The sequence below is a fragment of the Cryptomeria japonica genome, chromosome 4, assembly GCF_030272615.1.
Source record: "Cryptomeria japonica chromosome 4, Sugi_1.0, whole genome shotgun sequence".
Lineage (NCBI taxonomy): Eukaryota > Viridiplantae > Streptophyta > Pinopsida > Cupressales > Cupressaceae > Cryptomeria > Cryptomeria japonica.
Window position 1 is genome coordinate 454,773,110 of NC_081408.1, and position 19,570 is coordinate 454,792,679.

Below are 19,570 nucleotides of genomic sequence, written 5' to 3' on the forward strand. Positions count from 1 at the left end.
ATTATTTCTTGTGCTTCATCTATGATATCATTAGGCTCTTCAGGATTTTCTTCAGTAGATGTATTTGAGAGAGGCTTTGGACCCCATTCATACTCATTCGAGTATGTTTTTGAATCCTCTACTTGCATTCTCCCCATATATGTGATAGGAATGTTTAGTGGTGCAAACATGTTTTTTATTCCTTCCACCTCTTCTCTCATGTCTTCTGGAACATTTACTTCTTGTAGTATTATTGCTGATATAGTTGGAACTCGATTACAAGTCGCTTCTTCTCTTTTGATTGCCAGTTCTTCTTGTTCTTTCTCATACTCGTCCTGAATTTGCTGAGTATTTACTTCTTGTGATGTTTGATGTAGTATCTTTTTCCTCCACTTAGGTTGTTGACGAGAAGTGTGTTTTTGATTTGATGACTCTTCTAGATGGTAGCCGAGTCTACTTTTATCATTTGTAGACTTAGTTTGTAACTTGATAGGTTCAATAATTCCTTCTTGGCGCTTTCCCAAAGGACTGGTACCTGAATATCCCATGCATTGAATCATCTTATAACCTGGACCATATTGGTCAGGGGAAATATCACTATGTTGCCCTTCTCTATTTGCACTCTCTTCTTTGAAAATCCATTTGAGAACAACCACCTCTTCTATTTCATCTGCAAGGAAAGTAGAGGACTGTACAAAAATACCATCATAGATGACGTTTGTATTTGAAGTTTGTGGCTTCATATCCTCCGAGGGTTTTCCAAACTGTCTTGGTGATTGTGGAAGAGACATCAATGAGAGTATAGGTTCTATCATGTATCCATCCATACCAGTACATGTGATTTTCAATTTCTTTTCTAAGTCTTTCATCAAAGTTTCTGAACTTTCAACTGCAGAGGCTTCTTTGTTACAAGGAACAAGGGTATCAACACATTGCTTTAAAGCATTACACGTGTAGGTTGTATCTGTAGGATCACTGACTTCAACTCCATTGTAGGGAAATTTCAAACACTGATGATAAGTAGACGACACTGCTTGCATTTCATGAATCTATGGTCTACCCAACATGATGTTGTATGATATAGGAAGATTAAGCACCTGACAAACAACATCTCGTTCTACAGGTCCCACCCTGATAGGTAATAGTACTAGACCCTTAGATGTTCTTTCTTCTTAATCATAATCTTTGATTGTTATTTTCTTTGTTGGATCAATGACATTATCAAAAAATACCAACTGACTTAGTAAATTGTAGGTACAAATATTCAACCCAGCGCCTCCATCTATCAAAACACTCTTGACTCGGTGCTTATGGATCATAGCTTCAATGTGCAATGGCTAGTTATGTGGATGATTTAGTGAATTATCATCTTCTTCAAAAAAGGATAGGTAGTGAGGTGAAGTCAGGTGACCCACCATAGATTGAAACTGACCCAAATCGAAGTCTTTAGGGACGTTAGTAGTGAGCAAAACTTTGTCCAAAATCTCTCTATGAGCAGAAGAGATTTTAAGTAGTTCAAGAATGGAGATTTGAGTGGTAGTTCGCTTTAATTGTTCAACAATGCTATAACCAGAAGAAGATGATGAAGTCAACTATTTTTATTTAGCCGTGATCGTATCTGGTTGTTTATTTGAAGAAGTTGGTAGGTTTGACGTTGTCAACGGATTTGATGTTGTTTCATCAAGAGAGGAAGAGTTAGCTCCTTTGAGAGAAACCTTCTTTTGAGCACGGGTTATGACATTTGCAGTTTGCGTTTTATTTTGCTTATCTTTAAGTATGATCACATTGCAACTAGAGTCTTTATGTGTTTCTTTATAAAGTGATATATCCCCTTTCCTTACAAGCACGCCTTCCATTTTGAGAGAACTATCCACCATTTTGTTGAATGAAGGGTATACTTATATTTGGATATTATATTTCAACTTAGGATTCAGATTATTAACAAAGATGTCCATTTTCTCAAAGTCAGGAATGGGTCGTGAATATCTAGAAAACCTCTTTCTCAGACGTTGAAGGAACGTGAGAAAAGGTTCTCCTGTCTTCTGTTTGGTATAACAAAGATCGATCATTGTGACCGGATGATGAATGTTATAGGAGTATTGTTGTAAAAATAATTCAACCAGTTCTTCAAAAGATTTAATTTATACATGCAAGCTTGAAAACCATTCCATAGCTTGTCCACCTAAACTTCTTGGAAGAGGCACATGAGATAAAAAAAAATTTGTGCATGAACTCCATACATAGGGCACAAAATTCTTGGACATGGTCCTGGGGATCTGAGTTTCCATCATATTTATCAAATTTAGGAATTTATGTTCTAGAAGGAAACGAAGGCATGTAAAGACTCTTGTCCAAGGAATATTTCATAGGAGATTTGTCTTTGTCTTTCATTTCCTTAATCTCAGTTTGTAGTTCTTGTAATTGTTTTGACACCAATGCTAGTGGAGTATTGTCTTCTTTAGCGATAAGACTTTCAACATTGTAATCAAGGGGGAGTTTGGCTTCTTGTTTGGCCAATTCTAGACAGTATTCTTTTTTTTCTCGGGCCATGATAATATTCATCATCTTTTTGAAGTCTTTGTCCTTTTGACATTTTACTATTGTATCTTCTCCGGGTTCGGAAACTTTAGAATCACTGGAAGAGGAATCAGTGTCATTAGCTTGGATGCTAAGATCATCACGAGCTTTATGTTTACCAACCTCTTTTTGTTGTCTTCCTTTAGGCATATTGGAAGATAAGGATTGATCCAAAAGTGGTTTGTTTGAAGATGAAGGTTTGTCTGAGTTTTGTTGTTCAAAAGATTTGTCAAAAATTGTTTGTTTTTGGAAAAAAAGGACTAGTTTGCAATGTTACCGTCTCTTCCTTTTTCTTGTTCTTGTTCTTGGAAGAGCTCTTGGTTTGAACAGGCATTTACAATTGACATGACTGAGAGTTAGATGTGGTGCAGATGTCAAGATCAAATCAAAGCTAGTTATTTGTTTTAACTTAGTGATTAAGAAACGTGACTAAGACTTAGTTTGGTTTCAGGAACGATCTATCCTGTATAAGATGTGATCTAAGAAACCTAGGTTGATTAAGTTTGATAAGTGATTGATTAAACTAGTTGGGAGATAATTGACAAAGTCGTGCAACACAACGACATGGGTACACTACCAAGGTTGTTTATGCTCAAGATTATGATGACCAGATTTACGCTGACTGCAGACTGATTAGGCAAGTATGACAGATCTGAAAGGATGCAAAAAGACAAACTTCTAGACTGACAAAATCAAAGAGTTGTATGATAAAATATAACAACCCAGACGACAGTTTAGTAACTTCGAGACGATAAAGACAGATACTCGTACAAGTTGCTTCCTATACTCAAACGATAATTTAAAGCTTACCAGACGACAACTTTTCACAGACCAGTGTGACTCGTATGACAGATTTTATAAGTCTAGACGATAATTTTCAGGGATCAGAATGACAGTTTAAAGAAGACAGAATGACAAACTAGAGGAATTAGATGACATTGTAGGTAACTCGTATGACAATTTAGATGACTCAGACAATGAATTAGGAAGCTCATACGACAATTATGACCAGGGGCAAATTTTTGACAGGGAAACCGAGTTTTTGACCACTGAATTTGATTTTTTTTTTTGAGTTTTTCCAGTTTTTAGAGTTTTAGTTTTCAGTTTTGGACAAAAAAAACATAGCAAACACGTAAGATCCAAAGTGACTTCAAACACAACACGCTAATTCTAAGGACATTGGTTGAGAGAGAAAATCTTTGCTTGCAGACTCAAGTACACACCTGATAGCTAATTAGAATACAATCGTTGAGTCTCACGCAATGGATTCTCAACGCTGTATTAGCCGACTCCAAATGCAAATGGGGGCACAATATGGCAAGTATCTTGGGAGAGTTACTATCTCTCTTGCACAAAGATTATCCCCCTTTTGGAGGTGAACAGAGTAGCTGCTATTTTAAAGTTTGTAGTAAGGATTTTCGTTCAAAATCGCCCCTTGAAGTCGCGCAAGTGCGATTGAGGCCTATAGCCCGACAAGGTACCGAAACAAGTTGTAGTCATGCAAGTGTGATTGAGAACGTGAGGCCCTACAAAATGCTCGATATGAGAGATCTCAAAATAGAAAACTCAAATAATCTCATCCTTCGAGACTTTAGTTGTACTCACTTGGATCGTTCTCACAGGGAGATTACTTTTTCCCACTGTGATAGGCCTGCTAAAAGGTACACAAATCTCAAACCTAGAAAAAGCTTTAAGGATCTAGATTTCTGATTGTCTGTGCAAACAAGAGCGTACTCTCCTACCTTTCAAATTATTCTTCAAACACAAAAGACAGATTTGTTCATTAACCAAATAGAAATTTAAGTGCCTAAAAAATGAATTAAAGAATACACAATATTTAGTCGATTCTCCTTAGGCAACCTACAAAACCAACGCATCAGTAGTCATATTGTTTTCGATTCTTTGACATGGCGTAAGTTTGATTTGACAAATTCTTTGACAGGCGTTCTACAAAAAATCAGTTAGGTTGTGAAAATCTCAGGCAGATAGAAGACAATTCAGGGTTAGCCTCAGTAAAATCCAAAGCCAAATCAAGAAAACCCCAACAAGTATACTATTTATAAAACGAGCAAAGCATAAATCCGTACGACAATTCTCACTGAGCAAAATGAGTATTCTCACCGAACCAATCGAGTAAACCTCAAAAGAAAACAACATAAGCAGATACTCGTACGATGATTCTCACAGAGCCGAACGAGTATTCTCAGAACTCGCCCTGTAATGCACAAAAACTCGTATGACCTTTTGTAGAGGTTGTATGGATGAAACTTGAAAAATAAAATAAGATTTGCAAGGCCGAAAATTGAATTCTTGAGCCCCACGGTGGGTGCCAAAAATGTGTGTGTGAAAAGTGGAATTGTATCTGCATCTGTATCTGTATACACAACACTTCAATTAAGTCATTAGATGCATGGCTAGTAAATCAATAATCAATGAACAACGAAACCATTACAAAGCGACCTATTGCCTTCTAGTAGATGTGAGTTTTAGTCTTTCTCTCAAATTTCCATATGCAACACCAGTGACTAGACAACACCTAAACGAAGGACTTAATCTATATGAGTATGAAATTGAGCTAAATGAATGCAAGATATGCAAGATTAAGCTAACATGATTTAAGCAATTTATCCATCTATATGATTTTAATCAAACTAACATGATTCAAGCAATATGATTAAGCTAATGCAATATTCTCAATGCACAAAAATCTCAATAGACCTAGAGAAAAAACAACATAATAACAATAATCTCCAGGTTTTTTTTGAATGAGAGAGGAGAGCCAGAATTTATAGAAAATTCAGAGAGAGACCAACAACCAAGATCGATCAATGATGAGTGGCATAGATTTTCCAAGAGGAAGCACAATCCAGGTGAATTGATGTGATTGGCTACTTTTCTCAACTTTAAAGGAAATTGAACTAAATTTAATATAAAATCAGAAAAACTGATTTATTTCATATTTTATTCAATTTTGATATTTAATTGATTTAATTTCTTTTTTGAGATTTTTCAATTTAATTCCATTTTGATTTCTTTTCTCAATATTAATTCTTTTTCAAATTAATTAAATAAATAGGATAATTGATTAAAATGATTTACTTGGAATCATTAATTAATTGAATGATTATTTAATTAATATAGAATGATTTATTTGCCATGTGACATTGATGATTGAGAATTAATTATTTAGGTGCTCATGATTGATTTAATTTGCCTTTGGTTAGGGCCTTGGTTATGTAGTCGAGATTAGGGGCCCATGGTTTAGGTGACCATTTTTAGGGTATTACATGACTCAGTTCATGAAAGGTTAAATTTTAATTCATTAATAAATATGGTTAAATGTGCATCCATATTGTCCAACAATCTGCTTAGAATGATTAGAAAATTTGAAATTTTCTCCTACTTACTTGTGTCTAATAAGATTTAAATTTGATGTTGGTATGATTATATATAATTTTTTTAATTTTTTTTTTCATAAAATACTAATTTTCTTTAGGAGACTGAAAAATAATGGCGAAGCTTCATCCATGCCTCTTATATTTATTTATTTTTTCTTTAGAAAAATTACTTTTTCTATATTATCTTTAATTGTTTATTCATGAGATATTTACATGTAGGTCTATTGTAACACATCAAACTAGGCTTGTACATCAAATCTTCTTACTACATATCAAATATAACCTCTGCTTTTTAGAAATGTATATAGATTCTTATCTATATAAAAGACTCATCACGCAACTTGTTGCATTAGCATGTCTAGTGAGAAATGTCTTTTATATGAACTTTTAAAAGATCATCTGAAATTTAATTATGAATCTCTAATAGTTGGGAAAAAATATATCATTTGTTATTAGAATAACATAACATTCTTATTTAGAACCTAAGACAAAATCTCACAAATCACTAGTTCACATGATCTTCAAATTCTTAACGATTTCACTGCAATAGGTGTGAGAAAGTGAAGGTTTAGTTCCAAATGTTGATTTCAATGTCGTACTTTGGCTAAAACGTGGGACTTATTATTGTGAGATTACCCTATGATAAAAACAAAAAATTATGGCTATGAGATAATATAAAACATTCTTAGATGCAAAATTTTAAAAATTAGGAAGAGATTGAATCTAAAAATAAAACTCTAAAGGTGAATCCAAGGGTGTGTGTCTTAGAAAGAATTATATATGTAGAAGGACAAACCTTAAGGGTATAGGATATGTTAGGTTCACTATAAATTTGTGGGAATAAAATCCTATATCTTTAAATTTATACTAATTATACAAATTCAATCAAGAAGCAAATAATTAACCTAGATTTATTAGAGTTGGGGCTTATCATTACCACAAATATAAACAAAATTGGAAATTAAAGTAAATTGAAAATGAAACTTAGAAAGATTTCATAATGGAGAAGTTTTATGATAAAAGCTAAGAAATAGTTTGCATATTCTTGATTTTTTTGATAGACGGAGATGAAGATCTCCAATTCTTTTTTTGGCAACATGGTTCAATTCATGGTTGTAGAACTAATCTTTGCAAGTGTAGAAGCGACTTTCTTCATTACACTAATCTAACTCATAGATTTGATCTCATGAATTCTTATAGTATGTAATCTATTTGTCTCGCTTCTCTAATCTCCAAGTGCTTTTTCACTCTGAGTTTCTATATTTGAAGACAAGTGGGCAAGGAACAAATCTAAGATAATGTTTTTTAATAAATGCTCTTATTATGTGCTAAATTCTTTCTTATTTCTTTTGCAAAATCAAAATCTGAAGTATTCTAGATAATTTCAAATGTTTAAATATCCACCAAACATATAAAACAACTTAATATACACCAAATCCATTCAAAATCATAAATTAAATGATTGATAAAATAAAACAATTAATTTCAATCGTACAAAATTAACTTGTATCAAATGTAATCTGCAATGAAAAATAGTAAACTTCAAAATACAAAATAAAACTTAAAAAATTAAGTTAAACCCTATGAAACCCACACCCTCATGAAATTAAACCCAATACATGAGGAAGAAGGGCATTCATGTATGCAATTTTCCAGCTTCCAAATAGGCAGAATCTGAGGCCATGTTGTGGCCTCGGAGAAGTAATTATTTTAAAACAATGTGCCAACTTACAGGCAAAATCTATCCAAGAAATGTTTGCCAAAACTTAAGCAGCCATGGCCTTTATATTCGACAAGTATGCAGGAAACATCAATGCCCTCTGCAAACAGGGAAGATTGAAGGAAGCACTTGCTATTTTGCACTACATGCTCCACCAATGTGTTCCGGTGGACTCTAAAACCTACTGTTTTCTCTTGCAGGGCTGTTCCAAATTGGCTACTCTATCACATGGAAAACATCTACATTCACATATACTCAAACTTGGATTCCAGCATGACATTTTTGTCGGAAATAATCTGGTCCATCTGTATTCCAAATGTGGGTATATGGCGGATGCTCGCAAAGTGTTTGACAGCATTCCTCAACGAAACGTTGTATCATGGACTGCAATTATTGCTGGTTATACCCACAAGGGAAATGCTAAAGAAGCCATCAAACTGTTTGATAAAATGGACAAAGAAGGAGTGAAGCCAAATCAGTTCACTCTGGCTACCATTATCAAGGCATGTGGTAGTGTGGAAGCTTTCGAACAGGCTAAGGGTATTCATCATCACGTCATAGAAAGTGGGTTTGAATCAGACACTGTTGTGCAGACCGCCCTTTTGCTTATGTACGTTAAATACGGAAGGATAGAGAATGCACGCCATGTGTTTGACAGAATGTCTGAAAGAGGCACTGCGTTATGGAATGCAATGATCACAGCTAACGCTCAGAGTGGCTCTCTCAAAGAAGCTCTTGCACTGTTTCATGGAATGCCAGAGCCAGATGTGATTTCCTGGACTGCAATTATAGCAGGGCATGCACAGAATGGTTATGGCGAAGAATCGTTGAATTTATTTAAGGAAATGCAAAAGACAAACCTGAAGCCAGATGGTTTTATAATGGCTAGTGTTCTCAGTGTATGTGCTAACATAGCAGCACTTGAATCGGGTAAGCAGTTCCATGCCCATATTATTGTAAGTGGATTTGAGAATGATGTTGTTGTGTGTAGTGCACTTGTTGGTATGTATGCCAAATCTGGTATTGTAGAGGATGCGTATCATATGTTTGACAAGATGCATCAACGGAATGTGGTCTCCTGGAATTCAATAATATTAGGTTGTGCCCAGCATGGAAAGGGAAAGGAGGCTCTGCAACTGTTTGAACAAATGGTGCAGGGTGGCATTGAACCAAATGAGGTTAGCTTTGTTGGTGTGCTCTCTGCATGCAGCCATGCTGGCCTGGTTGATGAAGGTCGCTGCTACTTTCATTCTATGGTTCATGATCATGGCATCGATCCAGATGTATCACACTACACTTGTATGATTGATCTTCTGGGGCGTGCTGGGCATCTAGATGAGGCAGAGAAGCTTATAAACGGAATGGTTATTGAACCCGATGCCTATGTTTGGGGAGCCTTTCTTGGAGCATGTCGAATCCATAACAATATGGAGCTAGCAATTAATGCGGCAGAGCATCTCCTTGACATGGAAGTAAACGATGCAGGAATTTACGTCTTAATAGCAAATATATATGCTGCTGCGGGTAGGTGGGATGATGTAGCCAAAGTGAGAAAACTGATGAAAAATAGAGGTGTGAGGAAGCCACCTGGTTGCAGCTGGATTGAAGTTAAAGATAGGATGCATTCATTTGTTGTGGGAGAAGATTCACATCCACAAATGGAGGAAATTTATGCATTATTAAGAAGATTGTCCAGACAAATGAGCGCTGCTGGGTATGTGCCTGACAAAAAATTTGTTCTACATGATGTGGAGGATGAGCAGAAGGAACTTTCTCTTTCTCACCACAGTGAGAAGTTAGCAATTGCTTTTGGAATCCTTAATACAACCCCTGGAGCAACCATTCGAGTAGTGAAGAACCTTCGAGTTTGTGGTGATTGCCACACTGCAATCAAGTTTATATCTGAGATTGTTAAGCGAAAAATTGTTGTAAGGGATGCTAACCGTTTTCATCATTTCGACGGTGGTCAATGTTCTTGTGGCGATTACTGGTGATGCAATGGAAAACAAGTGACAAGAATTGAATTAATTTGAAACCGGTTCAAATTGGTATAGGAGAATTGTTTTGCATGCTATTCAAAGTCTGTTTCTCCAAGATCTAGGACCCTGTCAAAACTTCTTATGCGTTATTCAGATCATATTCTTCAATTCTAAGAACATGGAACCCGCGTTTGGATTCTTTCTTAAAGAAGCAAAAATAAAGATGCATCGGTGAATCCTTGCACCTTGATCTGTTTGATAGTACCAGCCAAATTGGTACTTGTGGGAAAATTAAACAGTTAGGAGACAGTTTCACCTGCATCTTTATTGTGTTCTATTCAGGGTAATCTTCCCCTTTTTAAACTCAGGAGAGCGGTCAAATGGATTGGAAAGAGCGGTAAAACATGGAACAGGGTATAGAATGCTTCTGTCACCAAGGGTTTCAAATTGAGGACATAAAGTTTACCACCATTAAAAAGCACTGGCATGGTATAGCATGATATCTCTGTGAAGAATTCTGCAAAGGCTGTGCCTGCAGGTGCTCCGTTGCAAGCCCTATACCTCCACATTAAGGCAGTTCCTTTCCATTTCCAAAAATAATAATTTAAATTGAACTCCCAAAAGCCAGTACTCTTTAAAAAAACTTACAAATTAATCTTCGAAATTGCAGCACGTACAACGTACAAGCCTGACAGAGCCTTATATGCATAAGCTGCATCCATGACAATTTCTTTTACACAATAAAAGAGCCAGTGTTTCTGTGCCAAACATTACAGGATTAGGAACAGGGCAACACTTCCGCACTTTGTGGATGCTTCCATACTTTGTCGACACTTCCAAAGGGCAGGTAAGAGACAAGCAGGATAAACAATATCAAGCAACATTGAGAGCAGACCAGGTTTTTCTGTATTTATTCTGGTACAGTATCTTCATTTCACCATTAGAGCTTGTTACATCTTTGAGAAGATATTGGTATCTCGCTGATTTTTGAGTCTCCTTTGTTATTGGCAGTTGTTATTTGGGAAACCATTCCACACATAATAATATGCCACTTGTTTAAGTCTTTTTATCATCTTATTGTCTATCCAGCAGCTCTGATCATATTGATTAATTAATTGAAAATTTGACTATAACAATCAATTGTAAATATGGTCAAACGTCTATTCCGAGTGCTGGATAGACATTGCCGTTGTTTGAGGCTTTTGCAAGCAAAGACATTGTAGTGGTCTTGTTATTTCTCAGAAGTCTAAATTTTTGGGCTTTTAGGCTTTTGAGGTAGCCTTGTAATAACTATAAATTAGGATTTTTTTTAATATTGTTAATCCTTTACAAATAATTTGTTCATCTGGTCTTGTTATTTCTCAGAAGTCAAAATTTTTGGGCTTTTAGGCTTTTGAGGTAGCCTTGTAATAATTATAAATTAGGATTTTTTTTAATATTGTTAATCTTTTACAAATAATTTGTTCAGATGAACATCAATATGAGACTATTATTAGTTCCTTTTGAGTTGCAACTTAGAAATCTACTTGTTTAAAAACACCTCCACATTATAAGCCAACTATGGAATACCAAGAGTCACAACTTAGAATTCCATATTAAAGATGTTCCACTGGATTTCAAACTTGGATTTTCATATTGAGAACTCAATGCTTTAACCAATTAAACTCAATCTCATAAACCAAACTAAAACTTTTTTAAAATTTTAATTGAATATATATATGGTTCTGTATGCATTTGCAATGGTGTTACTGTAACCAATTTAGTTGTCTTTCGTTGTTCTTTGGGAATCTTAAGGGGAGAGGAGTTGGTTTTTTACAATTTCTTAATCACTTGATATGTCACACATGAGTACCTTGGTTTTTTGTTTTTTTTCTCTCTTATAACTTGACAGAATCCCGGACTTTAGGTGTAGCTACAAGACTGATGTAAAAGAATTGGATTCCCGCTGAAGAACTTGCTGGATATTCAAGAACTTGATTTAGTTCCATAACAACTACCAACTACATAAGAACTTCGGATATCTAACTACACAAAGAAAAGTAGGGTTTTGGAACTCAAATTTAGTTTTGGACAAAACCACAAAACTACATGAAAACCCCAGAATATTGTCAATTTGCATTCATTTGATAATTCGTCTCAGAACGAACTTTCAATTTCTCTGATGTTGCTTGAGCTCTCCTTAATATTTTATTTTAAGAAAACTATACAGTACATTCTACTTGCCTTTTACATACCATTTTTCCTATAATGTTGTCCTATTTCAATTCTTATAATGTTTTCTGTGGAATGCCTTTTTTTGGGTGCAAATGATGATTGTAATACTTGCATCTCATACATGTAGCATTTTGCCAACCAGTATGCGGTACACGGGATTTTGAAGATTAATTTTTAATGTTTTTTTGGCTATCAGCTTTTGGGAGTTATATTAGATTACTAGTTATGGGTGTGGAAAAGGGACCGTTGTGGAAATTGAAAATTTTAGTTTTAATGGTGTAAGGTTTGTGGTGGTTTGGTGAAAATCTTTATTTGAGATTTATTTTATAAATTATAGTGATGATAAGTTATTATCATTGATTTATCTTATGTTAAAAATTTATAATTTATAATTTTAGTATTGTTCATAATTGAATACTAATATTGTATTTTTATTTAATTTTTTCTATAAGTTTTCAATTTTGTGTAATATTATTTAAGACATTAACTTTATTATTTGGAGGTGTTTACTTGTAGTCATCAAGTTGTATGAATTTATGTGATAGATAAATTTATATTCAACACATGTAGATTGTGAGAATGATAAAACTATATTCAACACATTAGATTGTGAGATTGATAATGTGGACTTTGATTAGATTTGGCACAAAAAAGTTCAAATAATTTTCTTTTAATTACGAAATTATCATTTTTCTATCCTCAACAATAATAATTCAATTGAAATTCCAAAAAAAAAAAATCAAAAAATCTTTTTAAAAGTAATCTTTGTACATATTATCATATATGTTTTTGATACCATACAAAGATTGGGAAAAAAAGTTTATTTGACACTCCAAATTGGAGCATTGCATTCCTAAACCATCTAATGTTTTTTCCACATATTTCAATTAAATGGATTGAAAATGGTAATGCCTTAAATTGAGCATCCTTCACAAATAGTGTAGATCTTAGTGCTGAGTGTTTACTTTGAAGGGTTTAGTGGATAATGATGCCATTCTTTTCCTTGTAATATTATTTTAAAAGTTCTTTTAACTCTCTTAAATTGGAGTTATTCACTCGTGGCAAGCCTACTCAAAATTCATGGCATAATTGAAAAGCAACTCTAGGGAGATGTTCCAACAAAAAAATCATAGAAAATGAATGTTAATATGGAGGAGGTACCACATATGAGTAGGCAAAGCATTACACATGACATTATAAGAGCAAGAATAGGACAATGTTATGGAATAGTAAGAGATGGGTAGGATGTAATACATTGTTTAATTTTTCTTATAAAAGATAGTAAATATAATTCATATGTTTGTATTAATTCTTTATACATTTAATTTTTTTATTATTATTTAATCTTTTTATAATAGCTATATATTTTTTCAAATGATGATGGTAATGTAATCAATTCATATGTGTAATGTTTAGGGTTGGAATTATACCTCACATACATTTTTAAATAATAATTACGTGAAATTTGTCAATGGGTTCTTGGTTTACTAGTGAAGTTGAATGGTTTCAAATGAGCCCACCAAGGTTCAAGTCTTGTTCAATGCAAAGGCTTTGACATCATAAGGGATGAGGCCGGGATTGTGCCCCAGATGAATTTGGTTGGTGGCTCGCAAGCGAACCTCCATAAAAAAAATAAAAAAATAAAAAATAAAACGTGAAATTTGACTAGGTCTATTATAAATGAACAATTGTAGGTTAATAGAGTTAGAAGTCAACATTCAAGTGCGGTTAGAAAAACTAAACAACAATATAATATTTATATTCAATTATGCATGTTAATTTATTTGATAGCTATGATGACACAAATGATATTTATTCATGTACATTAATTGATTTAGTATCCACACTATCACTTTATAGTATATTTGATCCACCATTTCATTGTTTTTGGTGCTCATCATTGTTGGAGAAATTAAATGCAAGTAATAATACAAACACCATTTATATTTACCTGTGTGTGTTAATTGATTTGGCAACTACATTGATTATAGCAATATTTTACTCACCTTATTGTATGATATAGAGTTTAGCTTTTTACCACAAAATCAATTTTATGATAAATTTAGAGATTTTAGGCAAAGTTGAGGTTAAGTGCTAAGCTATGTCTTATACTTTTTGAGAAATATTACAATGTCAAACGATTAAAGTTAGCACAATTTTACCTATGTTTGTCAAGTAACTGCTACACTTGAAACCCAATAAGTATTGCATCATCAAAATTTTCTATTACTTCAACACCCTTATCTCTACCACCTAAACTCTAATTGCGTTACTCAAAATTAACATATTACTTGAGTTTCAAGTTGTTACTCTCCCTTTCAAATGTGATTCCAAGTATGCAAATAAAGAAAGGATTTACTAGGGATTATAATAATGGATTTGGGTTTAATTCAAAGAGAATAGATTAGGTTGAAGTGTTGTTGAAAAGTTAGTGATATGAAACAACTTCATATCATAATGAAAAATGTACCAAAATAGGTTAAAGCCCATCTAATTAGAGTATGCCAATTTTGGGGGCTTTTTAGGGACCTTTACACAAAATGGTGAATGATGAGAGACATGTGATTTTTCATAATCTATTGTTTTTTAACAATTTTTATAGATGTAAACTATGTAGACATTTTTAAAATTAGGTGAATGATAGTTAAGTGAGAAAAACTTGGTGACTTAGGTCTTATAACACGTGATTTTTATTCTATCAAATTCTTACACTAGGCATCATTTCTATTAAAGATACACTTTGATTATTTTATTTGACTTTGAATGGAAGACATGTCATCACGAGACAAGAGAATTATCTAATTTACTTTGCATTGATTCCCCCTTAAACAAGATTTATCTTTGTATGGACCATTTCAATAATGAAATTGAAGCATCTAAAGATGGGGAAGGGTGATAGACCTAGACATAGATACATCAAATGTGGGTGTCAATCTAACTTTAGTGTTTGCATTCTTTTGAAGAGAAGTGAATTTGTAATTACTACATATTCTTGTATGGATGGTGTGGATAAAATTATTGTTGACATGATGGTCAACAAAAAGAACTTGAGGGGTCTCAATCTTATTATGCATCATGTATTAGCTAGGACTTGCTAAAGTGGGTGAAGAAGTTGGTAATGTCACCTAATGTTGTGTATCAAAATTATCATAAAAATTGTTTATGAGAACTAACTTTGTTTAATGGATAAAGTAAATGAGATGATTTATTGTTTGTGATGATGTGTACAACATTCATACAAAAAATGAAATAAGAAAAAATCTTTAATAGAAATGATGCTATAGTGTAATAATTTGAAAGAATCAAAATCATTGAAGTATTAATTCATTAGGCTTTTCTATCGCTTAAGAATGACTCATATTGTGTGCAAAGGTCACTAAAAACCCCCAAAACCTAACATGTTAATTATTCAAGTTTTTGTAACCCACTTTGTCGCCTTTTTCATAATTTTGTAAGGGAGGTCAATATCTTGACAATATTTAGTTGTAAAAGTTATTTTACTTTGAGTGAGTGCATATGAAAGCATTTTCTTTTATTCCCCTCTTCATTTGGGGAGTATATATGTTGTTTTTATCTCCCTCTCCAAGAAACTTATCTTCTTCTTCGCTTGCAATTGTACATGGACATGGAATTGTAGTAATGGCTTTGAAACCATGCCATTGGGAAATTGATTATCTTGTGGCCCCAAAACAATTGTTTCATTTGCTATTTAGATTGAATGAAATCAAAACCATAAAAACTCTCTTTACTCTCATTTAAAATAACTTTGTGATTTAAGATTAGTAATACTATTGTCTACAAACAAGTATTATGTTGTTATAAAATATCCCCATAACTAATTATCCATTGCACTTTCCACAAATGGAAGCTACAAATATTGGTGAATCACAAAAGATATGTCACATCCAGTTTAAAAATTACCTAAAAGTATTTAAGGAGAAAAAGGATGTAAATGGGAAAAAAACACATGATAAGAAATTTCATCTATGTTTGTATTTTCTATCCTCTCAATTACTTGCTTCCCCACTCGTATATACAAAAATATCATTCTTGTAATTCATGCTCTAGTGATAAATGGACTTCAACATAATGATGATACAAAAGAAATGACCATTTTAGCCTTAATTGTTTTTTATTTGTCATATGTAATAATTTTGCATTCTTGTTTAGTAGTAATACATGATTGATGAATTATAGCATATCAATGATGTTAATGAGGTTTTAAAATTTTGAAATCAATATTCATGTTTTATTTAATCCATTTCATTAATAATTGATTTTGTACCCACCCCATTCCTACAAAGTTTGAGATTCAATATCTCTACCCACCCATTATTTTATTTTATTTCACAAAATGCACAACAAATATATATATTAATATTAAAAATAGAACCAAATTATGCCATTACATTTGGAGTAAATGTCAACCAATGAATAGGAGATTGATCCACATACAATAGATCAACAAAGGGAGCCAAGTTCAACTAGACTAAAGGTAGCAAAACACGAATGTATCATATGTGAGTAACAAAGGTGTATCAAAAGATGGTCATAGCAATACAAAATATGCATATATGTATTCACAAGGAAGTTGGACCTTTGAATATTACTTACACCTAGTGCAAAACATTTTCATCTATTTTTTCTTCTTTAATCTTGACCTGAGAATCAGAAGTGGCATTATGACTACAACTACCTAGCTAATTTGTGCACTCTAGCAATGTCAAAACAGAATTGTCTACTCACCCATTCTTGCAATGCATGTAAGAGAGGATTGAGTGTGGAATGCTATAGTCTAAAAGAGGGGTAAAAATTTATTCAAGAACAAGAAAGATACAGAAAAGAACAGGCAACCTGATAAGGAGCTTAAAGAGCCCTATCATTGCCCACTAAACAAGCTAACATAGAAGCCATCTTAGGAGGAAAATGATCCTTATAAACAATATTCTAGGCATACATTTGATTGGAAGACCATTTGGCCAAACAGTCAACAACTCCATTCCACTCCCTAGGAATATGCCCAAAGACAACATAATCGAAAGAGCCTCATAACCAAAGAATCTGCCTAATAATCAGCTACAATTGCCATCCAACACCATCCAACTGCTGTCTGTTAAGAAAAGTGACCACCACCTGAGAATCAGATTCACAAATGATTCGTCTCCAACCAAGAACAGAGTTGTGTTCAACAACGTACAAGATGGCCATAGCCTCCATAAGATTATTCGTGTAGAAGCCTTTATAAACAGAAAAAATAAACTGGATATCCCCAAAACTATTGTGACCAATCCCACTGATACCAACATGACCAGGATTTCCATGGGAAGAACTATCCATGTTAATTTTGAAAACTCCCTGAGGCGGAGGGGTCCAACAACCCTCTCTATTGATACGTCGCAGAGGATGTCTACACCGATTCCTCATAACCTGACCAACAACTAATAGCGCACCTCCTTGAAGGGGAAGAGTAAGGCGAGTACAAATAGCTACCTCCCTAGGATCCACACCTTTAGTAAAGTCACACTTCACAAGAATAATTTCTCGAAGAGAATGAGTAATTTTCCACCACAAATGCTCAAAAACCATCCTACTATCCTAAAAAATCCTACGATTCCTCTCTAACCAAATATGCCAAATAATAAATGAGGGACCAATTGCCCAGCCCACCTGAAGAAAAGAGGTCTTCATAGGGGGTCTCCCCTAGCGGGTCCAAAACTCAACCAGAGAAGAGTCATGCCAACAAGATTGGCTCCAAGCTAACCACCATAAATGTAAGATCCCCTTAGCAATTGAATACTGAAAGAAAAGATGAGAGACATATTCACCATCAGTGCGACACAGAACACACATCAAGGGACCCTGGATGCCCCGCTTACATAAGCTATCCCATGTAAGACACTGATTATGAGTAACCAGTCATAGAAAAAATTATACTTCGGCCAAGAATATTTACTCCAAACCATCTTCCACCATGGAATCTTCATGTCTCCAAACATATGTTTAAGAAACTCTAAATAACCTGCAAAAACTGAGTATTTGCCTATTGAGGCACCACCCCAGGTCAAAACATTTGTCCTAGCCAAAGAGTTGCATTCCCTAGATGCAAGAACCTGAGCCAACTCATTTTGATGCTCCTCAGAACCCCCCAGTGGCCATTCATCAGGGTTCTTGCATCAATACCCTATAGTAAGGCCTATATTCTGAACACACTTATAATGCATAACCTTATCCCAACCAGCTGCAAGAAACCTATCATAGAGGGGTTGCAAATGCAAAAACATGGTAAGAAGAGGAGGATTACCGTCCCAAGAGTCCGACCAAAAAAGATCTTTAGAGTCGCGATTACAGATCTAAAAAAGGCCCTTTTTAACAAGTTGGGCCCAAAATTTTAGAGTATGCCAAATCATAGAGCCCCTGCCCTCTAAAGGATAACGACCAACATCCACCTAAGAAACTGAGCCCAAAGTTGGCTCTAACTTGTACACCATCACCAATATAATTTGGCGGCTAAGGCCTGCCTATTTTAGAGAGCAGAATAAAGACCCAGACCCCCTTCCTTCTTCAGATGACAAACAACTTACCATCGAACAAGGCTCCACTTTTAAGACTGCAAATTACCACTCCAAAGAAATTGATGCGAGAGAGCATCAAATTCTTTAAGAAAATACACCAGAGCTACTTGAACAAAACTATGATAAATAGGAAGAGCCTGAATCATAGATTGAAGGAGGGTAACCCTAGCAGCCATAGAAAGCCACTGATGTGTCCAATTATTAACTTTACTCCTTAACTTATCAAGCAAGTCTTGCCAAAGTGGTATGGATTGTCGATCAACAATAAGGGGAACACCCATATAAAGCAACAAGAGAGACCCAATTTGAAACCTCAAGATACCCACAATCCTCCTTTGAATAGCATCCGGGGTATTAAAACAATATATTGAAGATTTATGATCATTTACTTTTTGACCCGAAGCAGCTAAGTAGATATCTAGCGCTCGCCTAAAGGATCTTGTCTCATGACTGCGAGCAACCCCCATAAGAGAAATGCCATCCACAAATTGAAGATGAGAAAGCTTTGGCAACTCATGACCCCAATTCCAGTCGTGAATCATACCCTGAGCAACACAAGACTTGTTAAATCTACCTAGGCCTTCAACCATAATAATGAATAAATAAGGGGACAGAGGGTCTCCTTGGCAAAGACCTTTGGACGCACCAAATAACGACGAAGGTTCCCCATTAAGAATAACATAGAAGGAAGCAAAAGTAACACAACTCAAAACCCAACAAACCCAATTAGAAGAAAAACCAAAGGCAAGAAGAATCCTCTGCAGAAAGCTCCACTTAACTCAATCATATGTTTTGGCCATATCAAGTTTAATCAACATAGATTTCTCTTTAGAAGCTGTCATAAAGTGAATTGCTTCCGAAGTCACTACCACACCATCAAGAATTTGTCATCCTACCACAAAACCCCCTTTCTCATCTAAGATTAAAATGGGAAGCCAAGGTTTAAGCCTCTCAGTAATCAGCTTGGTGACAATTTTATAAACAACATTACACAAAGCAATAGGCCTGAAAAAGTCCAACCGATTAGCCCCATCCTTTTTAGGAATAAGAACAAGGAAAGTAGAATTCATAGCCTTAAGCATCTTTTTTTGCAATAAGATTCATGAACCACCTCCAACAAGTCCAAATTGA

The 19,570-nt window shown here is 34.4% G+C and overlaps 1 protein-coding gene across 1 annotated transcript; it reads left to right on the plus strand.

Moving 5' to 3' along the window:
- The first annotated feature begins 7,562 nt into the window (after positions 1-7,562).
- Positions 7,563-10,997, plus strand: LOC131077379 (pentatricopeptide repeat-containing protein At4g14050, mitochondrial). Its single transcript, XM_058014870.2, has 2 exons — positions 7,563-10,191; positions 10,324-10,997. Exon 1 carries the CDS (start codon positions 7,731-7,733, stop codon positions 9,666-9,668), a length of 1,938 nt encoding a protein of 645 aa, XP_057870853.1. The 5' UTR covers positions 7,563-7,730; the 3' UTR covers positions 9,669-10,191; positions 10,324-10,997.
- Positions 10,998-19,570: the final 8,573 nt, after the last annotated feature.

Excerpts from the sequence above, each read along its gene's own strand:
- LOC131077379 (XM_058014870.2), top strand. The coding sequence starts at position 7,731 with ATGGCCTTTATATTCGACAAGTATGCAGGAAACATCAATGCCCTCTGC.